The sequence below is a fragment of the Xiphophorus maculatus genome, chromosome 22, assembly GCF_002775205.1.
Source record: "Xiphophorus maculatus strain JP 163 A chromosome 22, X_maculatus-5.0-male, whole genome shotgun sequence".
Lineage (NCBI taxonomy): Eukaryota > Metazoa > Chordata > Actinopteri > Cyprinodontiformes > Poeciliidae > Xiphophorus > Xiphophorus maculatus.
In genome coordinates, this window is record NC_036464.1 from 23,875,535 (window position 1) to 23,901,691 (window position 26,157).

Consider the following 26,157-nt stretch of genomic DNA (forward strand, 5'->3'; position numbering starts at 1 on the left):
CTGGGCACGTCCCACCGGGAGGAGGGCCCGGGGAAGACCCAGGACACGCTGGAGGGACTATGTTTCTCGGCTGGCCTGAGAACGCCTTGGGACTCCCCCGGAGGAGGTGGAAGAAGTGGCTGGAGAGAGGGAAGTCTGGGATAAGCAGAAGAAAATGGATGGATGGATGTTGCCATTGTTGATGTTGACAGTTGCCATCACATTTTTAAAAAAAAATGGCTTTATTGCTACAATTAGAACAAAATGCGTTCATGTTCTCAAACAACGCAATAAACCCAGAAGCAATAAAAATCTACAAAATTATTTAAAAATGATATTTTTATAAGTTAAAGATTTGCTGTATTGCTGAAGCAGTGTTGGAGCTTTGTGCCATCTGACTGCGCCTATAAAATGTATTCATTCCTTTGATGCTCTATTCATTGCCTTTACAAATCCATCCTGATCAACAAAATTCAGCTAATTTGACTTTTTTTTTAACTAAGAAATATTTTAATAAATGTCCAAATGACATGTAACATAAAACAAGTGATTGCACAAGTATCCAGCCCTTCAAGTCTGTATTTAGATGCACTTTTAGCTTCAATCACAGCATGCAGTGAATAAATCGACTTTCAATCAGTTTTTTGCACCAAAGACGTAATAATAATAATAAACATGTTTTATTATTATAAAACACGACAAAACCAATGGGAATCTCATCTGTCCGTGTATCAATCAACTCCAAACCATTTCTTTGTTCTGTCACAATTATCGATTTATTCCATTTTGATCATCATACTCCAAACTTTGCAAGGACTGACCGCCCCGCTCACCGCTTCCTCATACACACAAAGCCAGCAGGCCAGTGACCTTCCTATTCATACTTGGTGACGTCACGCCCACATCGACACACCCACCACCCAGGTGTCAAAGTCGCTGCTCCTGTCATATCAATAATTACTTATTTCATTCATATGGCTCTTACAGAGCCTCAGTGAAAACGTGTTTATTATTATTAACTCTGCTGCAAAAAACTGATTGAAAGTCGATTTATTCACTGCTTGTTTATGTCTGTTAAGGTTGAGATGGAACTGAACATGAAAACGGCCCTTGTATGAACACAACAGAGACACAATCAAAACTGTCAGATGACTTAATAACTCAGAAATAGTCCAAATTAGGATGTATTTTTATTTCTTTCCTACTTATGGAAAGTTTCTGTTTATATCATAGGTTTGAGGTGCCTTTCTATCCTAAAGAAAAAGATATAAAACTTCAGATATTTCACAAAGAGATATTAACATTCATGGAAAAACCTGATGATAACCTTATATTAAAGCAGAAAGTACGGCGGCCACCGTAAGAAAGGCTTACAGTATTCAATTATGCCGCATTAACTGATCAGTACAGTACTGCGAGGGAACGTAAAAGAACATTTATCTCCCCATGTCCCCCAGAGGGCTCCATAAAAATCACCTCTGTGGGAGTTAAATCAACACTGGGCTTTTTGCTGTGCGCATTGTTTGGTTGGGCTTCCTGCATTTGGGGACAAATCAGGCCAAGTGGACTTTAGTCAGTTTTTTTTTTAATTTTTTTATGGACTTTTCAAGTGAGATATACTCTCATTGTTTAGGGCACTGCTGTGATGTCATGAGCACAAAGATTATGACATAGTGATGTCATAGTGAGAGGCTTTGACTCTGTCAAAGTCCCGGTCACAGTCATTGTGTTCCAAGAGTTCCAAGGTAAGGTTACTTTCTGTGAGTAGGAGACATAAAGCGATTGCTATCCAAACACAAGAAGGAAATGAAACGTTCATCGCAAGATTCGCGGACGAAGGCCAGATCGGATCAATTAACTGAGAATGATCCACGGTCCCAGAAGAAAGCCCTGAAAAATGATTGTGGAAGAGCTAGAGAGACAACGCGGCCTTCCATACTGGAAGAAATCAAGCGAAGAGAAAGTTCTGTGTCCAGGGAGAGAAATCAAAGTATTGAGAAAAACTTACAGACACAACTGGAAAATGTTTATAAGCAGAAGAAGGAATTTAAACAGTTAGAGGCTAAACATTTTAAACTTTCTATCAATCATAAAGGGATTTTGACTAAACTTCAAGAAAGTGAAACTAGAATTCAGGAACTTGAAAGTCAGGTAAAATACATGGAACGATGTCTTGCAGAGAAGACGTATGCTCTCAGGACTGAAACCACACGGGGGTATCATCTGGATGATACAATAGCAACACTGAAGGGGTTCAAAGAACGAGCGCTGGCCGCAGAAAAACAGGTGAGGGAGCTTACAGATGAAAACCAAAGAGTGAAAGTACAGCTAGACATGTCTAACCAGAAAGCAACTACATTTAGAAATGAATCAGAGGCCCTTAAAGTCGAGCTTAAAAAGCAGTTAGATCTTATGAGAACAAAATTGAAAACGATTGGCAATCTTAAGCTCGATTTGGATGCAAAGCATAAGGCAATCGATGCTCTAAAAGAAGAGATTCAGAAACAACACAAAGTTACCCAAGAAATAGAACTTGAGGCGAAAAGAAATCGACAGAATGAAGAATCATCACTGAAGCGGGTCAAGTACATGGATGAAGAAAATTTGAGTTTAAGAAAAGAAGTCAGGTCACTACACAAGTCTTTGTACGATTTTGAGATGAAGTTGTCAAAACAAGATTTGCAGTACCAAAACCTCCAGGAGAAATTTGAAAATGCACACACAGAAAGAGCAATCCTGCAGAAAAAAACCCACAAACTGGACATTTCTACAGCGAGTCTTGAGAAAGAGGTTGTTGAAACCCAGACACTCCTGGAAAAGTCCCAGCAAGAGAATCAGTTACTGAAGAATCAAGTGGAGCAGATGAAGATAAAGCTGGCTGAAACAATTCAGATCGCCAAGGAAAGAAAAAGAAAATTTGAAAAAGACCTCCAGCGTACACAAGAGGATTTTATGAAACTGAAGATGCAGAGAGAAGACGCTGTGACAAAAAACAGAAGAGCCACAGAAGCACTTTACTCTAATGAGAGAAAAATTGGAATACAGGCTGATTTAATTCGCGAACAGGATTGTAAGATTATAGAGCTAACTAAGGAAGTTCTGCGACACCATGAGAATGCTCAGAAATTTAAAGTTGTTAGAGCAACTTATTCTAAGGTGCAAAGGTTAGGGCTAGATGAAGAGAGAGGAGATATTATACTTCTCCCAGACACCGACAGGAAAACGGAAAAACTAAAAATGTATCGAATTGAGAACCGCAGATTGTCCAAAACACTGGAAGAGAAAGAGACAGAAATTAAGGATCTCAAGCTTGAGGAGCAGAAGCTGCAGCATGAGGTGAAGAATCTCAAATCTAAGTTAGACTATCTGCCAGAAGATGCATTGCATGAAGTGCATGTGAGTCAGACCAAATTTAAAGCTCTCAGAAGACGGATAAAAGCCCAAGAAGCAGAGATTAGTGCATATGTAGCAAGAATGAAATTGCAAGATGCCACCAACGAGGAGTTGAAAAATAAACTTAAAGACATCTCTTTATCAAAGAAAAACAGATTTCCACCCATTGAGTCAAAAAATATCAAACTGAAATCTGAGGACTCAGACCCAAAGTCTATGAAGAAACCCCAAAAAATTGTTTATCTACCGCCTCTTCAAATCAGTTCATTTGGAAGAGCAAAAATGTAAAGGGATGTGGTTGTTTATGTTTGACTGCCTCTGGGCTATCAAAATGACGTCATTAAGCACCTCATTGTCTCAGGTGGGCAATGACAGCGAGACCTGGAGGGTCTCACCAACATGCCTTCCATTAAGGAAGCTGAGCCTGGGGACTCTGGGTTGGGCTCTCCAATCCCTAGGGACAAGGTCGCCGAGGTGGTTAAACAGCTCCTCAGTGGCATGGCCCCAGGTGTGGATGAGATCCGCCCAGAGTTCCTTAAGGTTCTGGATGTTGTAGGGTTGTGTTGGCTGACGCGACTCTGCAATATCGCATGGACATCGGCGGCAGTTCCTTTGGATTGGCAGATTGGGGTGGTGGTCCCCCTGTTCAAAAGGGGGACCAGAGGGTGTGCTCCAATTATAGGGGACCATGGTCTTGAGCCGGAAAAAGGTAGAGTGCCTTCTCCGGGTCGGGGGGGTTGTCCTGCCCCAAGTGGAGGAGTTCACTTGGGGCAGTGAACTCCGGGATCTTGTTCACGAATGAGGGAAGAAGGGAACAGGAGATCGACAGGCGGATCGGCGCAGCATCTACCGTGAGGCGGGCTGGATGGATGGATGCCTCTGATTGGTTGTTTCTAGATAGCACTGGGAGAAGGCAGAGGAAATAAATTTTTCCCATATTATCTCTCATGCCATAATTTCGCAACATAATGATAGTTTCAACAAATATGTTAAAAAATGCCAAGCTAACACTGTGGACTGGCTGCAGAGCAGAAAGGAGGCTGTTTTTTATAATCATTTTATTAAGAATGTTTGAATTTCTGTCAGTAGTAAAAATATTGATAATTGTAAAAAGAGCAAAGACAGAGAAATCCTAGATTCCCTGGAATGATGCTAACTAGCTTGTAAATGAACAAAGTGTTGCTCACCTGTTTTTTTTACTGGGACAGGGGTCAAAGGTTATGTTGGGATTGGAGCTGCTGCTGACTGACTCGCCTGTTGTTAATGTGGTAAAAGGTACAGGGACAAGTTAAATATGTGAATATCTTGGAATTTCTTTTCCTTCGTTCATTAAATGCCTGTGAAATGGAGGCAAACAACAGTCTGTAGCTAAGCTAACTATGCTAAATGATTGATAGTCTCACAGAGTCTACCCACCACTCTTGGAAAAAAACTGTGCTACAAATTGACTCTCATGTCTTTTTCTCTCTCTTTTTGTTGAAAACCTGACTTTATTATTTTTCTAGGCAGCATAGTAACTGCCACAGTTGTTCTGGGGCCTCATGCATGTTCGGTGCCATATTTTATAAAAATTAATTGTTATTCATTCATTGTTATTTAGACCATGAAGCATCAAACCAGACAACAACATAACACGCAGACAAAATAAAGAAAATAAAAATAAATGGATGTGAAAACTTCACTCGAATGTAAATAGTACTTTACCTCAGTTTTTGTCTCATAAAGGTGCAACGCATTGGTCCGTGCATCGAAGCGCATGAAATGCATCTATGGGGTCATTTCATTCTCACTAAAAAAAGAAAACGGGGTTGGATCAACAGATTAACTCCAAACAGGATTGATTACTTTAAGGTGACCAAGGTGTGTATACAATCACACGTACATAAGCAGCAGCATTACACGGCACAACGTAATTGTGTCACAGCGCTTTGGCTCTGGTGGAGAACATCACCAAATAAATATATAATTTGATATAGCCAAATGCTAAAATGCTAGCTGTGTTTTGCTACACGGTGATATTTGAATGCCGATGTTGATTACATTACGAAGTGTTCTAAGACTAAACTTTGCCTTATAACCAGTTAGTCAAGTCAAGCCTAGCTCCTAAATCTATGTTTAAAATTGTGTTTATTGAATATTGCGATACTAAGCATTGACGTTTTGTTTTCACTTTATTTACAGTTTACCCGGCATGTCCGTGTAAAAGCACTCAGCAATAAAATTAACAACGACAATCTTATGTTCTTTGTAACACTCTATATTTAAAACCCTGGACAAAATGATAAAGAACTTTATTTGGGAGGGGGAAAAGCCTAAAATGTCTGTCCTAAAACTCCAAACTAAAATAGAATACAGAGAATTGTGGCGTTAATGTTACACATGGTTAAAAACTACAAATGGCCACCTGTGATGACATCATAAAAGAGCGTCAGGCTTGGGTAGACGGGTGACGCTGATTGTTATAATAAAGCCCACGCTGGGAGTTTGTTGGTCCTGAATAAATCAATAACGATGATACAGTTTGACTCAGCGCACTCTTTGTAATATGGTAACATGACAAGAATTACGACTACCGACGGTGGTTCTCAGGTTACGATGCAATCCATCGTAACCTGACCTGAGAGTTTAAGCTCTTTGTGCTTAAACTACAAAGAGAGAGAGAGAGTAAAAAGGTAGGAGTGGTTTTGAGTTGATCACCTGTTCAGGTTATTTTACCTGTGTTTGCTGTGGCGCATGTAGTTTCTAAACGTTGGACTAATTACCTCGTTCGTTTGTGAGTTTACGTCATTCACAACAAACATCAAATAGAACAAACATATTTCATAAAATTTTAACAAACAAATGGTTTCTACAGTGGTAATTATGGGAAACTAAATTAATTATGTCCCAACTTCAGAAGGTTTGCCTTTACCCTTTACAGAGCTCTTTGGTTCCTCCTATCAGTCTGTAACTTCTCATATTGAGGTCAAAGTTCAGATCTACCATAACTGACTGACACCTGCTGGCCTCAGGTTTGCAACCAGCTTGTGACTGAGAAACCAGTAACCTCCTCCCAGATGATGACATGAACTTGTTAGATCCTCTGTCCATTTAGTAGCTGATATATTGTGAAAATCAATTAGAAATGATGCACTAATCATGTTTACATAGAAACAACGAGCTGCGAGGCTGTTTGTGAGACTTGCGGTCACGTGGGTCGGTTGTGGGCGGAGCTTGGTAAGGTCCATTGTGGCACAGCTCTTTGGCTCTGGTGGAAAACATCGCCAATAATGCATTGTTACTAGTCGTGTGAATTGGCAATTTAAGTACCTGTTAAATATTAATTTCCCTTTGGAATAATTTATTTTTGAATTGAATTCAGAAGATGTGCCCTTTGTGGAAATGCTTAAGTGTTCATGATTTAATACACATCTAAAGGCTTCAAGATAGTGCCTCACTATCTACGTTTCAATACTTCAAATATAAGTTGTGAATTTAAATAAATGCACACGTAAGCTTCCCATGCATACATCCTCCCTGCTTTTATGGGGCTGGATTGCATCGAGTCAACATTTTATATGAAACCTGAGCATCGATTTACTTACCTTGTTCGAAAATCAAAATTTCTTTCAGACTGCTAGAATAATGTCAAGAGGTTGAAATTACACTTGCTCTGCTGCAAAAACAAGGGGGGCTCACTACAGCGTGGGTGGAGCCAAGTTTACGTTGTGCGAGAACCATGTATGTCAAAGTTGGCAAAACATTTTATGCGCTTTTAAAAATCCTTGAAGCCCACGCACATAAATTTAATGTCAGAAATTGGATGAAATGAAACTCGTTGGATTTAAAATATATGTACTAAATATTAAGTACATTACTTGGATGAACTTTGTTGAACCAATGACCCTGCCGTGCACTTCCGGTTTTACTCTGCAACAACTTTATTTGCTTAAGCAACTAGCATGTTGTTTTGGAGCAATATGGGGGGGCTGGTGACATCACCGGCCAAAATGATAACTTTTAATATCTCGAAAACGAAAGCTGCACAAGCGACTGTTTCAACGGCACAAACGAAGTAGCCCACTTTGGTTTGTTTTGGAGCAATATGAGCGGGACGGTGAACTCTGGATGACCCTGGAAGCAGGGCCACAAGGAAGGAAGAAAGGAAAAAAAGCTGGAACAAAAACAAGTAAGGATGAAAGAAAGGGAGGAAACAGAATTAAGGGTTGAGTAAAAAAAAAAAAAAAAAAAGGAAAGGAAGTCTGGAAATGCAAACAAATCCTGTACTTTTCCAGCCTGCCAAAGAATCCGGTACAGAACAAGTGGGACAGTTTATAAGAGCCGAATTATTGAAGTGTTATTAAAGTTTTGCTATAAAGCAGAAGGACATTTACTATTTAGGAAGCTTTCATAGCTTTTATATTCACAATTTATTTTTTTTTAAATAACAGGTCACCATACAAAAAAATACCTTTATTGAAAATTAAATAATTTGCTTAAAACAAGCTTAATTAACGCGACTGAAGAACATCCTCACACATACAGTACATCTGGTTTGGTGATCATTTTCGACTGCTGTGCAGCTTCGACTGTGATGAGCAAAAAACATTTGGGTTTTAGAAAAGCAAGTATGATGTGAAAACTCTTTAGTTTGGAAACATTCAACTGGATTATCTGCGGCGAGTCTGAGGAAAAGGAAAGAGAGCAACATAAGGTAAAAGCAAGATGTAATCTAACTAGAGAACGTGAAAGAAAAAACTAAAAAAAACAGAACATAAGTCACAAAATTTGCTAAAATGTATGAATAGGACACCAAGTAAACATGTGAAGTAGCCACCAACTGTGTTCAGAGAGAGAATTTAACCAATTACTGATAAGAAAACAATTAAAAATGTGTTTTTACTTGTATTTAAACTATTTTTAAAGTATGAATTGAGTGGCTGTTGATTCTTTAGCTCGTTTTAGTGTTTTAATATTTTAAAGTAGACAATCACAGGCGACTGCAGTGTGGGGATTCTAAGAGGCAACAGAGTAAATATGGACTGATGGTAAAAACAAAACCAGTTCTAATCTAGAGACATACAAAGCATTAGCAAGCCTGAGTTTGTTACCCTGACCAGCAGGGGGAGCCTCTTTAACAGAAAATAATGTGAGGTTTGAAAAGATAGGATCAGCTTCATACTAAAAACGACATTTCAGACATTTCCTATCAGAATCCTAACAGAGAAAAACACTTGTATCTGTATTAACATGTTGTGCACAGTGCATTTCTTCTACTTTCCAAATAGCTGTAATGAATATTCTCAAAACAAAAAAAAGCAGCATTCCTTAAAAAAAAAAAAAAAAAAAAAAAAAAAAAGACCAGCAGGAAAAAGCACCATCTCTAAAGCTGATAAGGTAATAGTTTCCTCCTAAAATGAATCTGGACCATTTTAGAAAAAAAAAACAAAACAATTTAACTGGTAAACATTTCAGTATCAGCTTCGTGACGGGATGGAAACGCAACCCTCTTTTGTCAGACATTCTGGTGGAAGATTTAGCACTGATTATCGACTCATAAATAAAAACCTAATCTCCAATAAAATTCACACCCAGGTTGTTTTTAATCCTTGGATTTCTCCAGCTCACCGTCCTTCCTGCTGAGCGAAACAGAACCAGGCCACCATTTTATCCAGAGACCCAGTCTGCTGTAACACAACATCCACAAAAAAAGAAAAACACGTGAAAGCAAAGCATCTTCATTACAGACAATGTGAAACACCTATGAATTTCTGTAACAACTCTTTCTGATCAGATAAGCGACTCATTTAAAAATACATACTAATAAAAGTCATGCTGAAGCTCTGCTTGGAGTGTCACATGTAAATACTTCAGGGAGGATGACGGGAATACCAGCACAGTTTAAGCCTCAAGGAAATGGTAATAAATAAAAAAAACTACAAGGTGTTGCCCGGGATCGTCTTTCCTAGCCGGTTGTTTGGTGCTTTTTTTCACCGATACGTCCTATAACTTTCTCCACATTAATACAGCAGTAACTCCATGAGGAGTTGACAGTGTTTAAGCAGTATAAAGCCTTTATAAATAGATGTGACATAAATATCCATTTTTGAAGACATTCACTTTGAAAGAATCTAAGCCAGCAGAATTAGTTTGAGGAAGTCAAAATAATATCCAACTCTCCCACAACTTTATGTAGTCTTAACTTAAAGCTGCCAACTTTTAAGTCACGACCCTGTTCAAGATAAAAAAAAAATATATATACCCCAAAGCATGTCACTTTTTGGGGCCAAACCGAGCCAGCTGGGTCCCTTCGGTCTGATTACTGGCAGGTGAGGTCAGGTCGGTTGAGCCAGGACCAGATCTGGATCATCTCCTGCGGCGTCCTGGGGTGAACCAGCATCAGGCTCTTGTACGCGCACGGGTTCGACCGGTACTTCTCCTCTATGTTAAAGGTCCGGAATCCTTTGTGCTTGTCCGGCGCGAGCCCCAGCTTCCGGAGGCACATCCCGGTGTAGACATCATCGATGGGATAGAGTACCACGTGTTGCGAGATGTTATGCAGGCGTGCGGCGAGGTCTCCGGAGTATAGGTAGCCCCCTCCTCCTGCATATGGTGGGTAAGGTCCGGTGTACATGCTCTCTGGGATGAAGTACTTGAGCTTCTTGTCCCGGTGGGGCCCCGCATTGGTGATCACGTCACCCACAAACAGATCCCTGGCTTTGGGCCCTGACAGGCCCTTGAGAAAGTCCAGGATACGGTAGGTGTTGACAAAGACGTCGTCGTCGCCTTTGAAGATGTAGCGGGCGCCAGGGCAACGGGTCTGGATCCACTCCAAGAAGAGGAGCTCCTTGATCGTCAGGTTAAAGAAGGAGTCTCTAAAGTCCCACTGCACTATGTCTTTGTGTCGTCGGCTCTCGAACTGCAGCATCTCGGACAGATCTGGGTGGTAGTCCACAGCTGTGGTGTTCCCCAGAAGGAAGATAGTGACCACCGTCATGTTGGCGACGACGCCAGCCGAACCCCAGGATTGGCGGATGGCCTGTCGTCGGTCAAAGTGCGGCGCCAGGGACTTGACGGCGAGGAGCAGGAAAGGGGGGTCGTTACAAATGTCCGGCTGGTCCATGAGGATGGGGTAGGACCGGCAGCGCATGTAGAGCAGAAAGTCCTTGAAGCGGTTCGGTAAAGAGTTGTAGTCTTTAACCTGAGTTCTGACCCTGAGGTTGGGCTGGCAGGGGTCGGAAGGTAAACTGGTGTCGTTGAGCCAGTCGGGCAAGTCTGCAATGCTGGAGTTCAAGGTGATGATGGGATTGTGCTGAAGGTCCACAATCTGCTGCTGGCGGTTCCAGTAGGGGGAGCTGGGGGCCAGCTTGGTCCAGAATGGATCGGTGGGAACAGTGGGCTTCCGATGGCCATCTTTGTCTGTGCTGCTGTTACGGGTGATGAGGATGAAGATAAAGAGGTTGACCATCATCAGTGTCACCATAAGCTTTAGGTTCCAACGCAGTAATGCCATGGCAGTCTTCCACCGGACACCACCTACAGAGACAGGAACAGAACTGTGATCAGTTGGGGAAAACTCACAGCATCAAAGAACTGTTTAGTTTCAGGAAGAAAAGATGCAGAAGCAACTTCAATGTATAAAAAGGCATATGATGGGAAAGCAAAATGTACAAACTACACATTTTCTCTTAAGACCCTAACAACTCACCTGGGGTCTTAAGAAATCAGAGATTTTTACTCCACAAGATTTTTACTCTTTTACGAGGTTTTTTAATGTGGTTTTGGGAACTGACAGACTGACGATCGCCCCAGCCTCCCCTATCCGACCATGACAAAAGACCGTAGGAGGATTGAATACAAGACTGGTAGTTAGGGAGTTTGAAAACCACATCTCCTGAAACTCAAGAAACTGCTTCTTCAGAATTTAAAGACATATGAAGCATAACTCGATGTGTTCTCCTATAGAAAACAAGCTAATATATGCCTAGAATTTAAAAAACGGAATATTTAGCATTTTAAAGGCTACAAAGTCAAATGTTACACCACATTTACAAAAAAAAACAAAAAGAGGTACACTGGCTGCAGCTGTTAGCCTGTTGCAAATAATCTATTAATCACATGATAAATTGAAATGGTCCAATTTCTAAATAACATGATTTCTGCATTATTATTATTGCCGGATTTGCCCTGCCCTTTTTTGCCCTCTTCTTTTTCCCCTTTTCTGCATTATTCTTTCCTTCCCATCCCATGCAGTCCCTGTATGCAATATAACAAACTGCACTTGGTAGAAATAATGCATTTACTATTAATTGATCCATTGTATGTCTGCATTTACCTGCCTCTCAGATAACTTATTGATGTATTATTATTATGGTCATTATTATTACTTATTTAATTGCTCCACATACTGATGTCATTCATATCACCATTATTGCTTGTACACTCTCTCTCACACACAGAGTTAATAATCATTCATTAAAACATCTTCTGTTTTTTTTACCCATGCACTGTATCTTTTGCTCTAATGTACAATAAATCTCTATTAAAAAAAAAAAGATAAAAGTTTACAGATTTTTAGGTGAGTGAACTTGCATGATACTTGAAAAAGGTCTCAAGACAGCATCATTGTTTACCGGAAATATTCAGGCAACTTTTTCGTTTTGAAATTGAATTTTTCTTTATTCAGTTAATTTTTTTTTTAGGGTATCTGGTTCCATGTTCGTTATAAACCGAAAGCAGAATGACAGCTGCATGTGTCACAATGCTTGCCTGCTTGTTCTGCATCTCTGTTGGCTCCTGTGAGGGACTGGCGATGAATCAAGGGTGTGCCCTGCCTACCCCTTACTGAACCTAAGAGATAGAGACCAGCCCAGCCTAATGGTGCGTTCACACCAAATGCGTTTTGAGCGTCAGGCGTGTCTGGTTTACATTCAAAGTCTACGTGGAGGCGCATCGAGGGCCGTTGCGGCACGTTTCGAGTGTCTAGCACAGGGCAATTTGAACCATTTGGAGCGCATCCAACTTGTCCGACGCTCCACATAGACTTTGATTGTAAGCCAGACGCGCTCGATGCTCAAAATGCGTTTGCTGTGAACGCACCAAAAGTGCACACGCGTCAAACTTGAAGCGTCAGGCGCGTTTTTGACGCACGAGGCGCGTTTGGTGTGAACGTAAGATAACATATACAAGCTATATGTATAGCTTGTATATGTGCAAGCTATACACATATACAAATAAAAACTGTCATTTAACTATCTCAGATTTTTTGGACTACAAACTAGGGCTGTGACGAACAATTTAGTAGTAGATTATTCTGATTAATAATTCTGAATTAAAAAAATTAATTTAACCACTTTAAAAAATGTATTACTTTTTTTAAATTTAATATTAGAAATACAATAAAATTAAAAGTTCAATTTTAAATGAGAAAATTTTATTGTCCAAAATACAATAAAATTTCTTTTAATAAATTTGAACCAGATGAACATACTAACAAATGTTCATCTGTAAACACAAACATATAAACACAACAAATATGTTTTGTACAGTTTTGGCTTCATTAACATTCTGACTATGTTCTTACAGCAAATTACATTTTTGAATCTGTATGCTCCAATGAATTAATCCATCAATAAATTTGTTGACGGTTAATCGATTACTAAATTAGATGATTAATCAGATTAACTGTGATGTATCGATAATTGAAATAATCATTTTAGCCATTCTACAGAATTTTTTAAAATGTCGTTATGAACATGACAATGGGAACTTCAACATGTTTCAGACTGAAAGAAAAACTGCAAATATTTCAATATGGTTGGAAGAAAAGGTATTAGATCGGAAAACTTTCAGAAACTGAAGGAAGTCTACCAAAAGCTGTGGTGTTAATGTTACACATGGTTAAAAACTACAAATGGCCACCTGTGATGACATCATAAAAGAGCATCAGGCTCGGGTAGTCCAGGTGACACTGATTGTTATAATAAAGCCCACGCTGGAAGTTTGGTGGTCCTGAATAAACTAATAACGATGATACAGTTTGACTCAGCGCACTCTTTGTAATAACACGACAATAGCAACCAAATCTTTCAAACTGGCTAAACTAAAATTGGGCCACATTTAATATACAGTAATCTTAAATACACATAATGATACTGCTCTCTAGTTTAATAATATTAAAAAGATTAGTAACGGCTAAATAGAGAGTTTAAAACGTACCAGTGGGTTCACCATCTTCTGGCCCACTGCCTGACTACTTCCTGCCGGTGTATTATGTTTCACTCTCAGATTCCTAGCAACAACTGTGCACTGCTTTCTCTCCATTCTCCTCTCTGTGCCTCAGCCAACCCATCTTTCTGCATGACACTTCTCCCCTTGATTTTCACTCAAATATGACTGGAAAAATTTGTACAACAAGGGTTTAATCGGCATCAGATTACCGACAGAGACAAGCATAAACAAGCGCTCTTCTGGTGACTCATTTTCCTGTCTTTTCCTTCTGGATAATTATGCTTTCCTGTCGAGTGCATCCCACACAGACACAAGGACTTCGGGGAAATGAGTGGGAGAGGGGGCTGGCTTGTTAATAAAAGCAGGGCTGCTGGATTACCAACATGAGAAAGTTGACATCAAAACAACAAGCTAGAAGTTACACACACATAAAAATAGAGTGACAAATATGAGCTCTTACTCAAAGTACAAATATACTTCTAAATTTCACACTTCATTACTGTTGCAGTTTAAACCTATATTAGGAAATTCTGCTATGAACATAGTACAGATGTTTGTCACTGCTCTCCTTGTCCATTTTTATGAGTTAATTTCAGAAAAAAATGGTCAAGCAAACAGTGAAAAATTGCTGTATTTTAGGCAAAAACGTGTCTTATTCTGATTTAAAAAGGGAATGTAATTGTTTATTTGCATCTTTTAATACATTTCTAATATTGTGTAAAGGAGGCTAATGTGGTTAAATGAAAAATATGGAGAATGTGCCAGTTTTTTTGTATCCAAATAATCGTCAGAATAATCGATTAATCAATTGCTAAAATAATCATTAGCTGAATCCCTAGTTGGTTCCCATTATTTAAAAGTGCATAGAAAAAGCACCACATGTAAACATCTCTGTAGTCAAAGAAATCATCATTAAAAAAAACAAAATTGTTGTTCCAATGTTTCCTAAAGCAGTAAAGTAAACCCTGTATTAGTCATGCTCTACAAAGCTGGAGAGCAGCATTGTAGTGCAGTAGAATGACTGAATCATCAGCATATTAAACGATTAACAAGACTGTCATTGACCAGAACAACCAGTCTGGCAATCATTTAGAGTGACAGAAAGAACAGACAGATGCAAACTGAAGAGAAAAGGTGACAATATTCTACCTTTTAAATGGTGGCCTGCATTTGTATAACGCTCTCCTGTTTAGGCTTTAATTCTTTAAACAATTACAAATTCTGCAGAAATATTAGTCAATTACATGACTAATAATTTAACTTTATTTACAGTTCAACCTTCCTGGACAGGTTGTCTGCTTCAGCTGGTTAAGCAGTTAAGCAGGTTTATAAGATTTTTAAAAAAGTGAACAAGTCAAGCAATCAATTGTTACAATTATTTCCATTGATAACCATTGATGGTGTAAAAATCAACTAAAAAATCCCCTCATTGTTTGCCTTTTATGCCACAGGTTTAAAAAAAAAACAACAACAAAAAAAAAAAAACCAGGTGATAATAAAATACTAATACACTAGCTTACATGCTACAACAAGGTACTTGGTTAGTTTGTGGTCGTTTTATAGACGTGTCACCAACAAATCACTTCATGCTACGATCAGTTTGAATGCAGACAGCAGCTTTAGAGAGACGAGGCATCACACCTGTATGTGTGGGTGTGGAGCACCGGGGAACAATGGCAGGTTGAAGACTTGTTTGTCTTTGAGTATCACTGAGCAAACACCCGAGCTTCCCTTTTATCAGTAAATAATCCCCTCCTAGCATTAATGTTCAGATTTAAATTAACTTTAGGAAACACCTGTTCTGTCAAAGAGATGCATTAACATACACAGCGAGTGATCTTACCAGTGCAGGTGAGTGTACCTCTTCAGCTGGCGTTGTCTTGGCGTTTAGTCTCAGCTGTCTTACCCCATGCTTATCTCCGCCCTCTGGGAACAAGAGCCAATGGGGATAAAGGGTAGGAAGGTTGGGAAGGACCAGATGAGGGGGACTAAACCTAAAAACAAAAACACAAACAAAATAAAATAATTTTTGAAAACTACCTTATTTTGCATTTATCCTATTCATACATGTTTTAACGAAGTCTCCGGACAGAATTAAAATAAGATACAGTTTATCAGTATTAATCTTTAGAGCGAAGGTGTTCAAAGTGGAGCCCGAGGGCCTTTTGTGGTCCCTGGACTGATTTTGTGCGGCTCCCCAACCTACAATTCAAGATTGAATTAAATCGATTAGGACAAACCTACAACTTCTAGATTAAACTCTACTTACAAATTTGTTATATGCAACACAAGGTGATCATCTTTTCCAAGCTTTCTCGTTTCCTTCGATTGACATGGTAACTAGGACCACATTTAATCATTGACTTGCACTTTAAAGTCCACCTTGGCAGAACCAAATCTGATTTTAACTCCTATATTGATATTTGGCTAAATGTTTTCAAATGAAGGCAAATGAAGTGCTTTTGGACACCCCCTTGTTTACAGCTTCTTTAATGAAACTATAAGTCAGTGATTGCATTTTAAGTTCAGCCTTAATGTATGTTAGTATAGACTTTGTAAGCAGGCCTCAGGCCTGTCACAATACATTTTGCTGGAAGATAAATTGTCCCAGACATTATTGCAATAAACGATAATGTTTTGAAACTATTTTTCCATAATGCAAGTACACCCTCTCAAAGATCAATAAGCTATCATTTCTCAGGAACATTTAACATTGGAACTGCAAGACATTTTTTAAATATCCAAAGTAAACAAACAAAACAATCAAATCAAGAAATACATTAATTATGAAGTCTGTAAAGAAAATTGTCCTTGACAAAGGGGCTAATTGAGATCAATCCACCAGTCTGAAGACGTGGTGGTAGAGAGAGAGACACACAAACAAAACAATCATGCAAATGGAAATTATCAAGCTCGTTTTGATTTGTCATAGATTCTTTTTTTTTTATCGATTTATTGCTAACTGTGACAGGTTTAGTGGGCATTGACCATTTGACCATCCCAAGCTGGAGGGTGCATTAGATAGCCATTGATCATTTCCATTTAACATGATCAGCTCTATCCAGGATGTTCTCTCTGGGTGGAGACGCTGCTCTAATCTTCCATCTTAATTGTTGAAAATCAGATTTCTGCTAAATTAAATCAATATACTGCAGAATCCTCTCCGTATGTGGGTAAACATCCCGACGGCTCGCCAGCACATGCAGGCAGCAGGAAGATGAAAACCTATCAAAATCTTACATTATGCAGCCGATCCATAATCTGAAACAGACACGACTCGTAATGTTGTACAGCGTGTTATTGGAGTGAAAAGATTGATTGCTGCATTTAATAGAAACAGTGTCTCAGGTGCTCTTCTCAAAACAGAGAGCAGACTTTTCAGGTCTAATAAACGTTCCCATTAATTTTCAGTTGTTTATAGTCATATTTTTCACTGAAGGGTAGCGCTGTTTCTGAGTTTCACTTCTTTAGACAAGTTAATACATGCAGATCTGCAGCGATTTTAGTATGTTTATGCAAACAATTTTGGATCTTTAGATCAAACTTTGACGTTTTCTCTAAAGCATATGTCCACAGAACAAACCCTAAACACAGAGATGCTGCTATGAATACAATGAAGTTCGCATAACGCTTATTCACACTAAATGTATTCTATGCACTTTACAAAAAAGGTAAATGTAATCTAATAATAAATACAGCTCCATACTCAATTACATACAGTTCAATTTAATGTAGGTTATCATATTTGTGACAGCAAAAGAAAAATAAGGTATTTTAAGTAGGTAGGTAATCCGTGATTCATTCTCTCCTTCTATTTTCTATTGATAACCACAAATTAAAAAAAAAAAAGATAAAAGAAGTTATTTCTTTTTTAATCTGATACAAAAAAAATCTTTTAAATTTTAGTCTGAGGTCAAAAGATTGAAATGGAAAAATGAACAGTAGCACCGACTTTGATTCAAATATTTCATTGCTCAGGCTTACATGACCAGGCTTTATTGGCTCTCCTCCCCACCCCCTCCAGGCTACGCTTTGTTTGCTTTCTGTACGTTTTTTTTTTTTTTTTTAGAAACCAGGAACATTGGTAGTAAAGACAGACTAAGCTAGGTTTATAGTTGATGCATTAAACTGGGCGGGAAGGGATGCGCACCAATTGCGCCGCCCAACACTAGTTTGCTGGTCTCAAACGCTATTACTCTGAAATTAGATTCCTCCTCATGCACCTTTGAATTTTTGTAGCTTAACCAAAGTTAAGTTGCAAAACTTAATTTTGTAACAACCACCCATGTGCCCTAGTTTTCCAGGGAAAATGCTGCATGTTGCTGGTGTGCATTATTTCATGCCAACAGCAGGTAGTACATGTTTGCCTTCACTAGATAATGTTATTTGAGATCTGTTTGCCATGTTTTTGGTTATCGTGGGTCCCTGTTAGCATCACAGCAATAAAGCATCTTTAAGAGACCGAGGTGAAGGAAACAAACAGAAAATCAAAAGCAAACAAGCTCATAGTGCCAACCGTTGGATGAGGGGTGCAGATATGGCATCACTAGTTCTGAGGCCTGTGCACTTTGCTGGAACAAGTTCAACAAGCTTTTGCAGAGTGCAGATAAAGCATGCCTAACCAGCCACATGAACCAAAGAGTTACGCAACTTCAACTGCATTGATATTTTTAAGAAATTGTTTACCATGAGGACAAACATTTCAAATTGTTAAAGCTTTTTAGTTTAATATTCAACTCTGCCTCTGCAGATCTTCTCCATATTCAACAAGCTCCAACTGGGGACCACAAGTTAACTACAAAGCTCTGGTTTTGTAGTTAACTTTGTGTTTCTCCCCTGTGTTGTGTGCCACTGTCTCCAGGTACCTTAAAGCAGAGATTAGTAGCTGGATCTCTATTAAAATTGTTTTGCAAATTTCTTTCAAGCTGTTAGCAAATAAGCAAATTCAAGTGCAAGTATGCAACACAAGCAAATAATAGTTGTTTTCATTTGACAAGAACAAGACTGCAAAAATGGAAAGTAAGTTAACTTTAAACGTTGAAAACCATGTCAATTAGGGGTGCAGTTTTCTGGCCAATCACCTAACACTGACCTTTATAAAGCCTGACCTGCCGATACTAAACTTTAGCTCATACCAATTTTTTGTCTGAAATGTCGCTAAATGTAGCATGAAAGTTGCCAAGTTGACTATTGTTAACTGCAATAGTTAACTATTGTTAACAGTTAATAGTCACATCTCTCACAGGAGAGCAGAAAAGTACAGTGGTTGATATTTAGACCTTTGCTGAGGTAAATAAGAGCGGAGGGTAAAAATCAGCCGATCACCAATCACCCAAAATTAGGAAAGTCAGCTCCAATAAATCGTTGCACGTTAATGTCGATTAAAAAGAAGTCTAAACTTTTTAAAAACCAGTGCATCTGTTTGAGGATATGTAGTAGCAGCTGATTGATAATGGCCATTATCTGTTTTGGTTTTCTAACAACTAAGATCATAAAATGCTTCCCAACATTGTGCATACAACAAAGTTGCGTAGAGAAAAGCAAATGGCCCACGGACAGACACCCGACTTTAAAGTTACAACATGCAAAAGTAAGCAAAGTGTCTTCATTTGTATACGACCAAAAACAAAGCAGAAAACAAAGAGCTTTTGCTTATCGTGTTGGCATCCTGAGCTTTATATATAGCCAGATTTTCTCTCTCCCTCTCCATTTGTTTTTATAAATCACTCATCTAAAGAGCATCTATTTTTATTTTACTGGTTTACTTCAAATGGTCGACTTCTAAAATTACCCACTGAACTTTAGACTGACATCCTCCAATACCATGAGGGAAATAAAACAAAACAAAAAAAAACAATTGTCACCAAAATATGAGAAAAATGCAAAATTTGAAGCACTGCTGGTAACTTTGCATATCCAAAAGAGGTCTAAAAATTATATACAAAAAGAAGCTATAATTGATTTCATAAAAAAAAACTGAGTGGCTACATTTCTTTGTTTAAATCAAAAATATTACATAATCCCAGTCACAATTAGAAGGAACTAAAGCTGAGAGAATTTGCTTGAGAGTAATTTTAATTTATTTAAACCACGAGTCCTGCCTTACCTCGTACAAACACATGATGTAAATGCCTAATTGAGATTGTGAGAGGTATTTTGAGCATTACGTGGGAGCGGGAGTGGTCAGAGGAGGATAGAGTTTTAGTTTTAGTGAATAATAGTGACATGGTGCAAAGTCAAGAGCTCCATAAATAGCCTGAAGGCTGCAAGTGAAGAGGGCATAATTCTGATACAGTCTGGCCAACAAACATCTAACGTAAAACAGTAATCACAAAAAAACTAAATGTCTGCTTTAGCTTTCATCAGACAAGCGGGATTTATTACTATGTTTATTCACTTTGTCTTTATTTGACAGGAAGCCACAAAACACAGGAACAGCTGTTTAGATTAGAAACTATTTGACTTCTTTATATTTGTTTCAAAGTAACAGGATGTTCTAATTAGGTAAAGGAGGAATAAATTAAGGTGACCAACACTACAAAATAGTGATGAAAGAAACATGCAGTCATCAATGATGGCACATCACCCTAAAATAGAAAGGAATTTCTCATTATCAACAAATACTTGTGACTGACTCCCCACTCTAAAGGTCGCCTCTCCCTTTGCTGTGACTCATTTACTTGTCCTCAACGCAATTTAACCCCAAAACAGACAGCGGTAAACCAGGCATGTCAACACAAGTCATCGTTTTACAAATAAAACTGAGTTAACTCGAGCACAATTAGTCAAAATCAACTAACCGAGGTTTAAATAGATAAACACAAACTGAAAAAGAAAAACAGCAACACATTACAGAGGTGTGAGCTTGACTTTTCTAAAATTGGAAACTGAATAAACATTTCACATCAAACTAGTTCTAGTGAAAGAAACTTTAGCTGAAACCTAATGGTGTGGTGTGTCAACAACAATGACTGACCGCAAAACTCAAGTCTTAAGGCATTTTGCCCACTCTCAGCCATGTTGGAGGATTTCTGAGTTTGAATGGCACGTTTATGGTCAAACTTTGTACAGTATTCTGAGTTGGATTCAAGTCCAGACATTGGCATAGCCACTCCAAAACTGTGTTTCAGTCTTTCAGATGTGTCCTTATTACTGTTCTTTAGAGTATTTTTCCTCCTGCTTATTGAAAGTGTGACTGTGTACACTGTCCTGTACTGATGGTTGAACTTTCTCCTGCAGGGTTTTCTGATAGACCGTAAATTCTGTATTTTTATTCATGATATTAAAAAAAAACTGTTTTTGCAGTTACTCTGGTTATGTTTTTTTTGTTTTTTTACAATATTCGTGTTTGATTATCTGAAACACTTCAGAGTAGGGCTGTTGTAAACGAATATATTAGTAATCGAGTATTCTATAGATTAATCGAGTAAACTGATAAAAAAAAATGTATAAGATAAAATATTGGTAAATCTAGCATAACAGCAGTGTTGCTATCGGATATTAGCTTCAGTCCAATTTTTCCACATTTGAGCATCCCTAATAATAACTTTTCTGTAGCTTAGAAAATTTACTTGTAACATAGTAGCTCACTTTCTAAGTTAACCTGAAGAAAAGTTTTACAAAAATCTGAAATTATATTTAATGTAATAATAAAGAGGCAGGCTCACAAATACGCTTATAAAAAATGTCTATACTCCAGCTTTTAGTTTATATATTATCGTCAGTCAATTTAATCAATGAACTCTCGCCTTGCCCAAACATTTATTGCTTTAATGTACATGTCAGCAACAGGATTTGAATTGTTACAGGCCTATTTCAGAGTGACAAAAAAAAGCAAAAACAAAATACTGTAAGGGGGCAAACACTTCAACATCACTGTAGTGATTGCAAAGATACTGCCTTATTACAAAAAAAGGAAAAGACAGATGCTATTTTGCAGCCTGACTGTTTTAGAACATGTTAATAAGAATGAAAAGCACAGAGCAAATCAAACGTCTGTGTGAAACCAGAAACCAAGACATGGAGTCAAATGATGCTTTAAGTCGAGCAGAACGATAACAGCTGCTTGGATGCTTTTTACGCTAAAGGTGTATCGAGTTGTAAAACACTGTTGTAACAAGCATCATGATGGTCACTTCCAGTAAATATTTGATGTTTCTTTGCTGTAGCTAGCTGTCCATTTACTTTAGAATCAATGTCTCTGTTGGGCCTTGTAAGATTATTGCCATTGTGAGCTATTATTGGTTGAAAGGACCATGCACATCCTCAGGAACTGAGAACAGGAAGTCTGAAGAAGACTGAGGAAGAGCCTAGACATGGCTACAATTATGCAACAACCATATATTGGTCAGATTCTATACATATTTTACTGCTCTTTCGGCAATGTAGGTAAACCGTATATCCACATGAAGTTCCTCAGACTTTATCTCCAGTACAGAGGACAGAGAGCTATGTAAAACTTAAAAAAATGTCTTTGCAAGCATTCTGGGTGGTGTCAACATTGAATTACAGGAACATCCCTACAGAGGGGTGTGTTACGATACATTCAGTTCCCCAAACAGAACAATACAACAGTCAAATCCTGCATGTTTTAGCCAAAAAAAACACATGCTCATTCAGGATGATGCAGCACATCATATGAACAAGTCACGTTTTTTTTATAGGCAAAAAGATATTTGTTTCCTGATCAAACACCAACATCGTTATTGAATGCCAAGATACATTTACCTTGGTTTCACATTAATGGGGTGATATTTGTTTTCAAAGCACATTGTGTCATTTTGTAGCACAATCAAGTACATGTTGTCTTCATTTGTAAAAATGAAGCATGAATTTGATTTGGCAACTTGATGCCATTAAAGTGAATTTGCAGTGATCATAAGTTAGCATCTGTATCATAAGTTAGCATCTGTATCTGCGTTTCCGTTGACTGTAAAATAGCAGAAATTTGAATTATGAAAATAGATTTGCCTAAGGGAAACTAGGGAATTTTCCCCCCTAGGATGACTGTATTGAAACTAGCATAGTTCACAAAACTGCAATGGAAACACTTTTATGTCCATCACATGAGTCACGTGATCAACAACCAGATGTCCCTACTGGCAGAAACAACAAAGACGACAACAGGAAGTGGTAAGACAATGACGCAGCATGTTTTTTAATGTCATCATATGAACAAACTTATTCCCATGTGATTTTTAATTTTGTTTCTTATTTAATGGCAATTGAAAAATTGTGTTTTTTTTTACATTTTTTTTATTTATTTTTACATTAGCGGAATATCGACAAGGTTTTGCACACATCTTCAATGGAAATGCAGCTACGAATAAATTGTCAGAGTATGAAAAAAAAAAACTAAATTATAACAAGCCATCAAATATAACACCCAAGAAGTCCTTTTGCGATAATATTGCATACTGATATTTTGATGGCAATTTGATACACTGCTCTACAGGACAATCAAAAATACATGTGGACCATCTCTATTGATAAATTGCCCTGCAATTAATTTGCATCTGAAGCACCAAAGTCAAGCACAGCTCAGTGAGCATTATTAATAATTGACCCTCCTTTGATATTTGTGCTAATGTTTCTTTTGTAAAACTGAATCAAAATTTCATATCAGACATCATGGTTACAAAAATAAAATAAAAAAAACAGAAGACAGTTATGATTAAAATAATAATTCATTTCTATGCATATTGCTTGAGAAAATATATTGCAATTTACTAACTACTAGTAAAAAGATTATGCTGCAGTTTGCATAAACAGGAAAGTATAGACATCTGTGTTAATGAGAAAGTGAATATAGTACAGACCTAATGAGATTTCAATATAATTGGCAGCACCCATGGGTATCACCAAGACTCCCCATTTAAGAAGGACTGAAATTAATGACCTTAAAATTAGAAGAGAAATTATACATCTAAAAAAAAATAAAGATAGAGAAAAAAGCAGCCTTATGTTAGCGGTGGCATTTAGTTAAAACGCTTTACACCTCAGCTGGAAACCCACTAGAAGTTAGATAAGGATTTTATTTTCTACAGAAGTAATCCAAACTATGCACAGCAAAAAAGCTGGCATTTGGCCTGATGCCAAGTATTATTCGACATAAAACATTAGGTTGAATAGTAAAATATTATTCCAGCTGACAAAAGATGACCAAAGCAAAGAACATATGCTTTCAGAAACTAATACTTCCAGTAATAAATTTAATCTCACATACTCATATTTCTACTTTCTCCAAATCCGTCACAAACAGTTAGTCCAATCCTTTAATAAGGCTATATATTTTTTAAGTTTTGACCTGCTCCAGGTTAACAAACAAGTCAAGAAAGTTCAATTTTAGCATCTGGATGATTCACAAAACAAAATGGAATAGAATATAGAATAGAATAGAAGTACTTTATTCATCCCAGCAGGGAAATTACTTCACAGTTACAGCATAGAGACAAGACACAATAACAACTACCACTGAGTAGTAGTTGTAGATAAAATAAAAAATAAAAAAATAAAATATAAAATGCTATAAATTGTAAAAAATATAAAATGCTGTTAATATAAAAAGCAACTTAAGAGCAGTCCTTGCAAAGATTCAAAAAATGCAGATATGTATATGTAAATATATGTACAGCAAGTGTGCCACAGTGCAGTTGTGCAAAAATGTACCCAGGAAATGGAAATGTCTTGCTCTGGACAGACTCTTCCCTTTAGCATTTTTAAATGCTAATTTTGTCCCCTACTACTTCCATTTTACAACAACAAACAAATCCTTTCATACACAACATCCTGGTACTGACTGTGTATTTCTTTGCTAAAACAAAATAGTGGTACAAAACTATATAAAGACTCAGTAAAAAATAAAATGATGCAGCAACAAAAAGACCTGCACCCTGGAAACACCAAACCAGGTGGAAGTTGCTTCAAAGCATTATGGCAAATGCTTAAACATTACATGATTACTTGTACTATAAATGGGATTTCATAGAAGGGTGACGACCAAGAGCTGACAGAAAATAGTTTTGTTTTCCACTAAGCTAATTTTAACAAAAGTAACAACTGATGCACAGCAGCTACACTTTTACACATTTGGGAGTAGTGTAAAAGAGTTCACGATGTCAAGTAACATGTAAAAGGATTCACAAAATCTACGAACTATCCATCAAAGGTTTCTTACAGAAAGACCACAAAAAAAATGGTCTTTTTTGTCAACATTCCGTTTGCTTGTTGCTCTATATGCCCAGTCTTCACTGTGTGTTGTTACTCAATAACCGGATAACTTCGGTAACTGGCTTCATTTCGTGCCAAACAGATACTAAGGCAAAGAAGACTCGAGATGCTCGCCAAGCGTGACTATATTTCTGTCTCAGCAGGGTCACCATAGAGATGACGCACACGTCCCTGAACAGAAACCTCGCAAAATGACTCGTGAAATTATAGGAACTTCAATTCTTGGATTTGTAAAATAAATAAATAAAAAGTCGAGTTAGATGACAAAGTTTTTTTTTGTTCAATCTTTGAAATGCGGCAAAAGAGAATTGGATCCAGTTTTGCACCACGTTAGAAACCAAGTCAGATGTTTTCACAATGTGACTTCAATTTTCATCTTATCCGAGTGTTCCAAGTTTCCTTCTTTCGCCAAGTTGCTGTAATATAGCAAAACAGAGTTGACGTGTAACCATTAACCTTGCTTATAGGTTTAGTAACTTCTGCTTACGGTAGCCCTCTTTAAAGGCTGAACTGTGAAGAACAGGTTGACTAACTACTGTCAGCGACTCGTTATGAAGTAATCCCCAACGCTCAGAAGAGCAAAACTCGACCAATGCGGGTTAACTCACCAGGTTTCCGCCGTTGTTTATCTACAGAAAGTCTTCTAAAAATGGCGGGGGGGGGGGGGTAAAATTAATCCATAAGTCTCTCCGCTGTCGTCTGTTGCCCTGTTCGGTGTCTCCCCGGTCCCCTCGGTAACGGCTGAACAAAGTCTGCAGACCAACTTTCAGTCGCTTCAAAAGAGACTGCCGCTCGCGCTCGCTCGCGCGCACGACTGGGAGGAGCACATGCGCGAGCTACCGCATTTATATAGCTTCCGGAAGCAGCTGAAACTTAATCCTGTTGGCCAGGTGTAGCCACTCAAAGTCAACTGATGACCACAGTGGAGTTTGGGTGGCCCACGGTGAAAGCATACCTGTCGCTAAGCAGCTGACGTGAATGTTCTAAATAGGTCAAAAATCATTTTCAAACAATAACATCAAATTCTGGAAACACCTTTTTGTATAATCACGAGCTTCAGAGTAAGTGGGACTCCCTGCTTATTTCAGTAGCCTATTAGATTCATGAGGTATTTGAAATCTATTTTTAAGCCAGGACGTCTCTTCTTACATTCTTTTAAGAGTCACCAGGAGACCGAAAGTGTGTAAGCTAAGTAGCTATGTCCTGACGACATGTCCTGAAGAATAAATATGTCAAAAACAAACTCTTGAAAGTGTCTCCAATGAGCTGTGTGATCTTATTTCTCAGGATAAATTCAGTCACACTATGGAGAGAATCCCTTTGCCTTTTGTGTCTGGGATCTTGTTG

The 26,157-nt window shown here is 38.1% G+C and overlaps 2 protein-coding genes across 2 annotated transcripts; one reads left to right on the forward strand and one right to left on the reverse strand.

The window, feature by feature from the left end:
• Nucleotides 1-1,301: 1,301 nt before the first annotated feature.
• Nucleotides 1,302-4,040, forward strand: LOC111606496 (centrosomal protein of 63 kDa-like). The gene has a single exon (XM_023327008.1). The coding sequence runs from the start codon at nucleotides 1,786-1,788 to the stop codon at nucleotides 3,658-3,660; it is 1,875 nt and encodes a 624-aa protein (XP_023182776.1). The 5' UTR covers nucleotides 1,302-1,785; the 3' UTR covers nucleotides 3,661-4,040.
• A 3,763-nt stretch (nucleotides 4,041-7,803) lies between these two features.
• Nucleotides 7,804-25,616, reverse strand: LOC102230398 (N-acetyllactosaminide beta-1,3-N-acetylglucosaminyltransferase 2-like). The gene is made up of 3 exons (XM_023328019.1): nucleotides 25,419-25,616; nucleotides 15,425-15,575; nucleotides 7,804-10,887 (listed from the first exon to the last, which is right to left on the reverse strand). The coding sequence occupies exon 3, from the start codon at nucleotides 10,862-10,864 to the stop codon at nucleotides 9,671-9,673; it is 1,194 nt and encodes a 397-aa protein (XP_023183787.1). The 5' UTR covers nucleotides 10,865-10,887; nucleotides 15,425-15,575; nucleotides 25,419-25,616; the 3' UTR covers nucleotides 7,804-9,670.
• Nucleotides 25,617-26,157: the final 541 nt, after the last annotated feature.

Coding starts and splice junctions, on each gene's coding strand:
- LOC111606496 (XM_023327008.1), top strand. CDS start 1,786: ATGAAACGTTCATCGCAAGATTCGCGGACGAAGGCCAGATCGGATCAA.
- LOC102230398 (XM_023328019.1), bottom strand. CDS start 10,864: ATGGCATTACTGCGTTGGAACCTAAAGCTTATGGTGACACTGATGATG.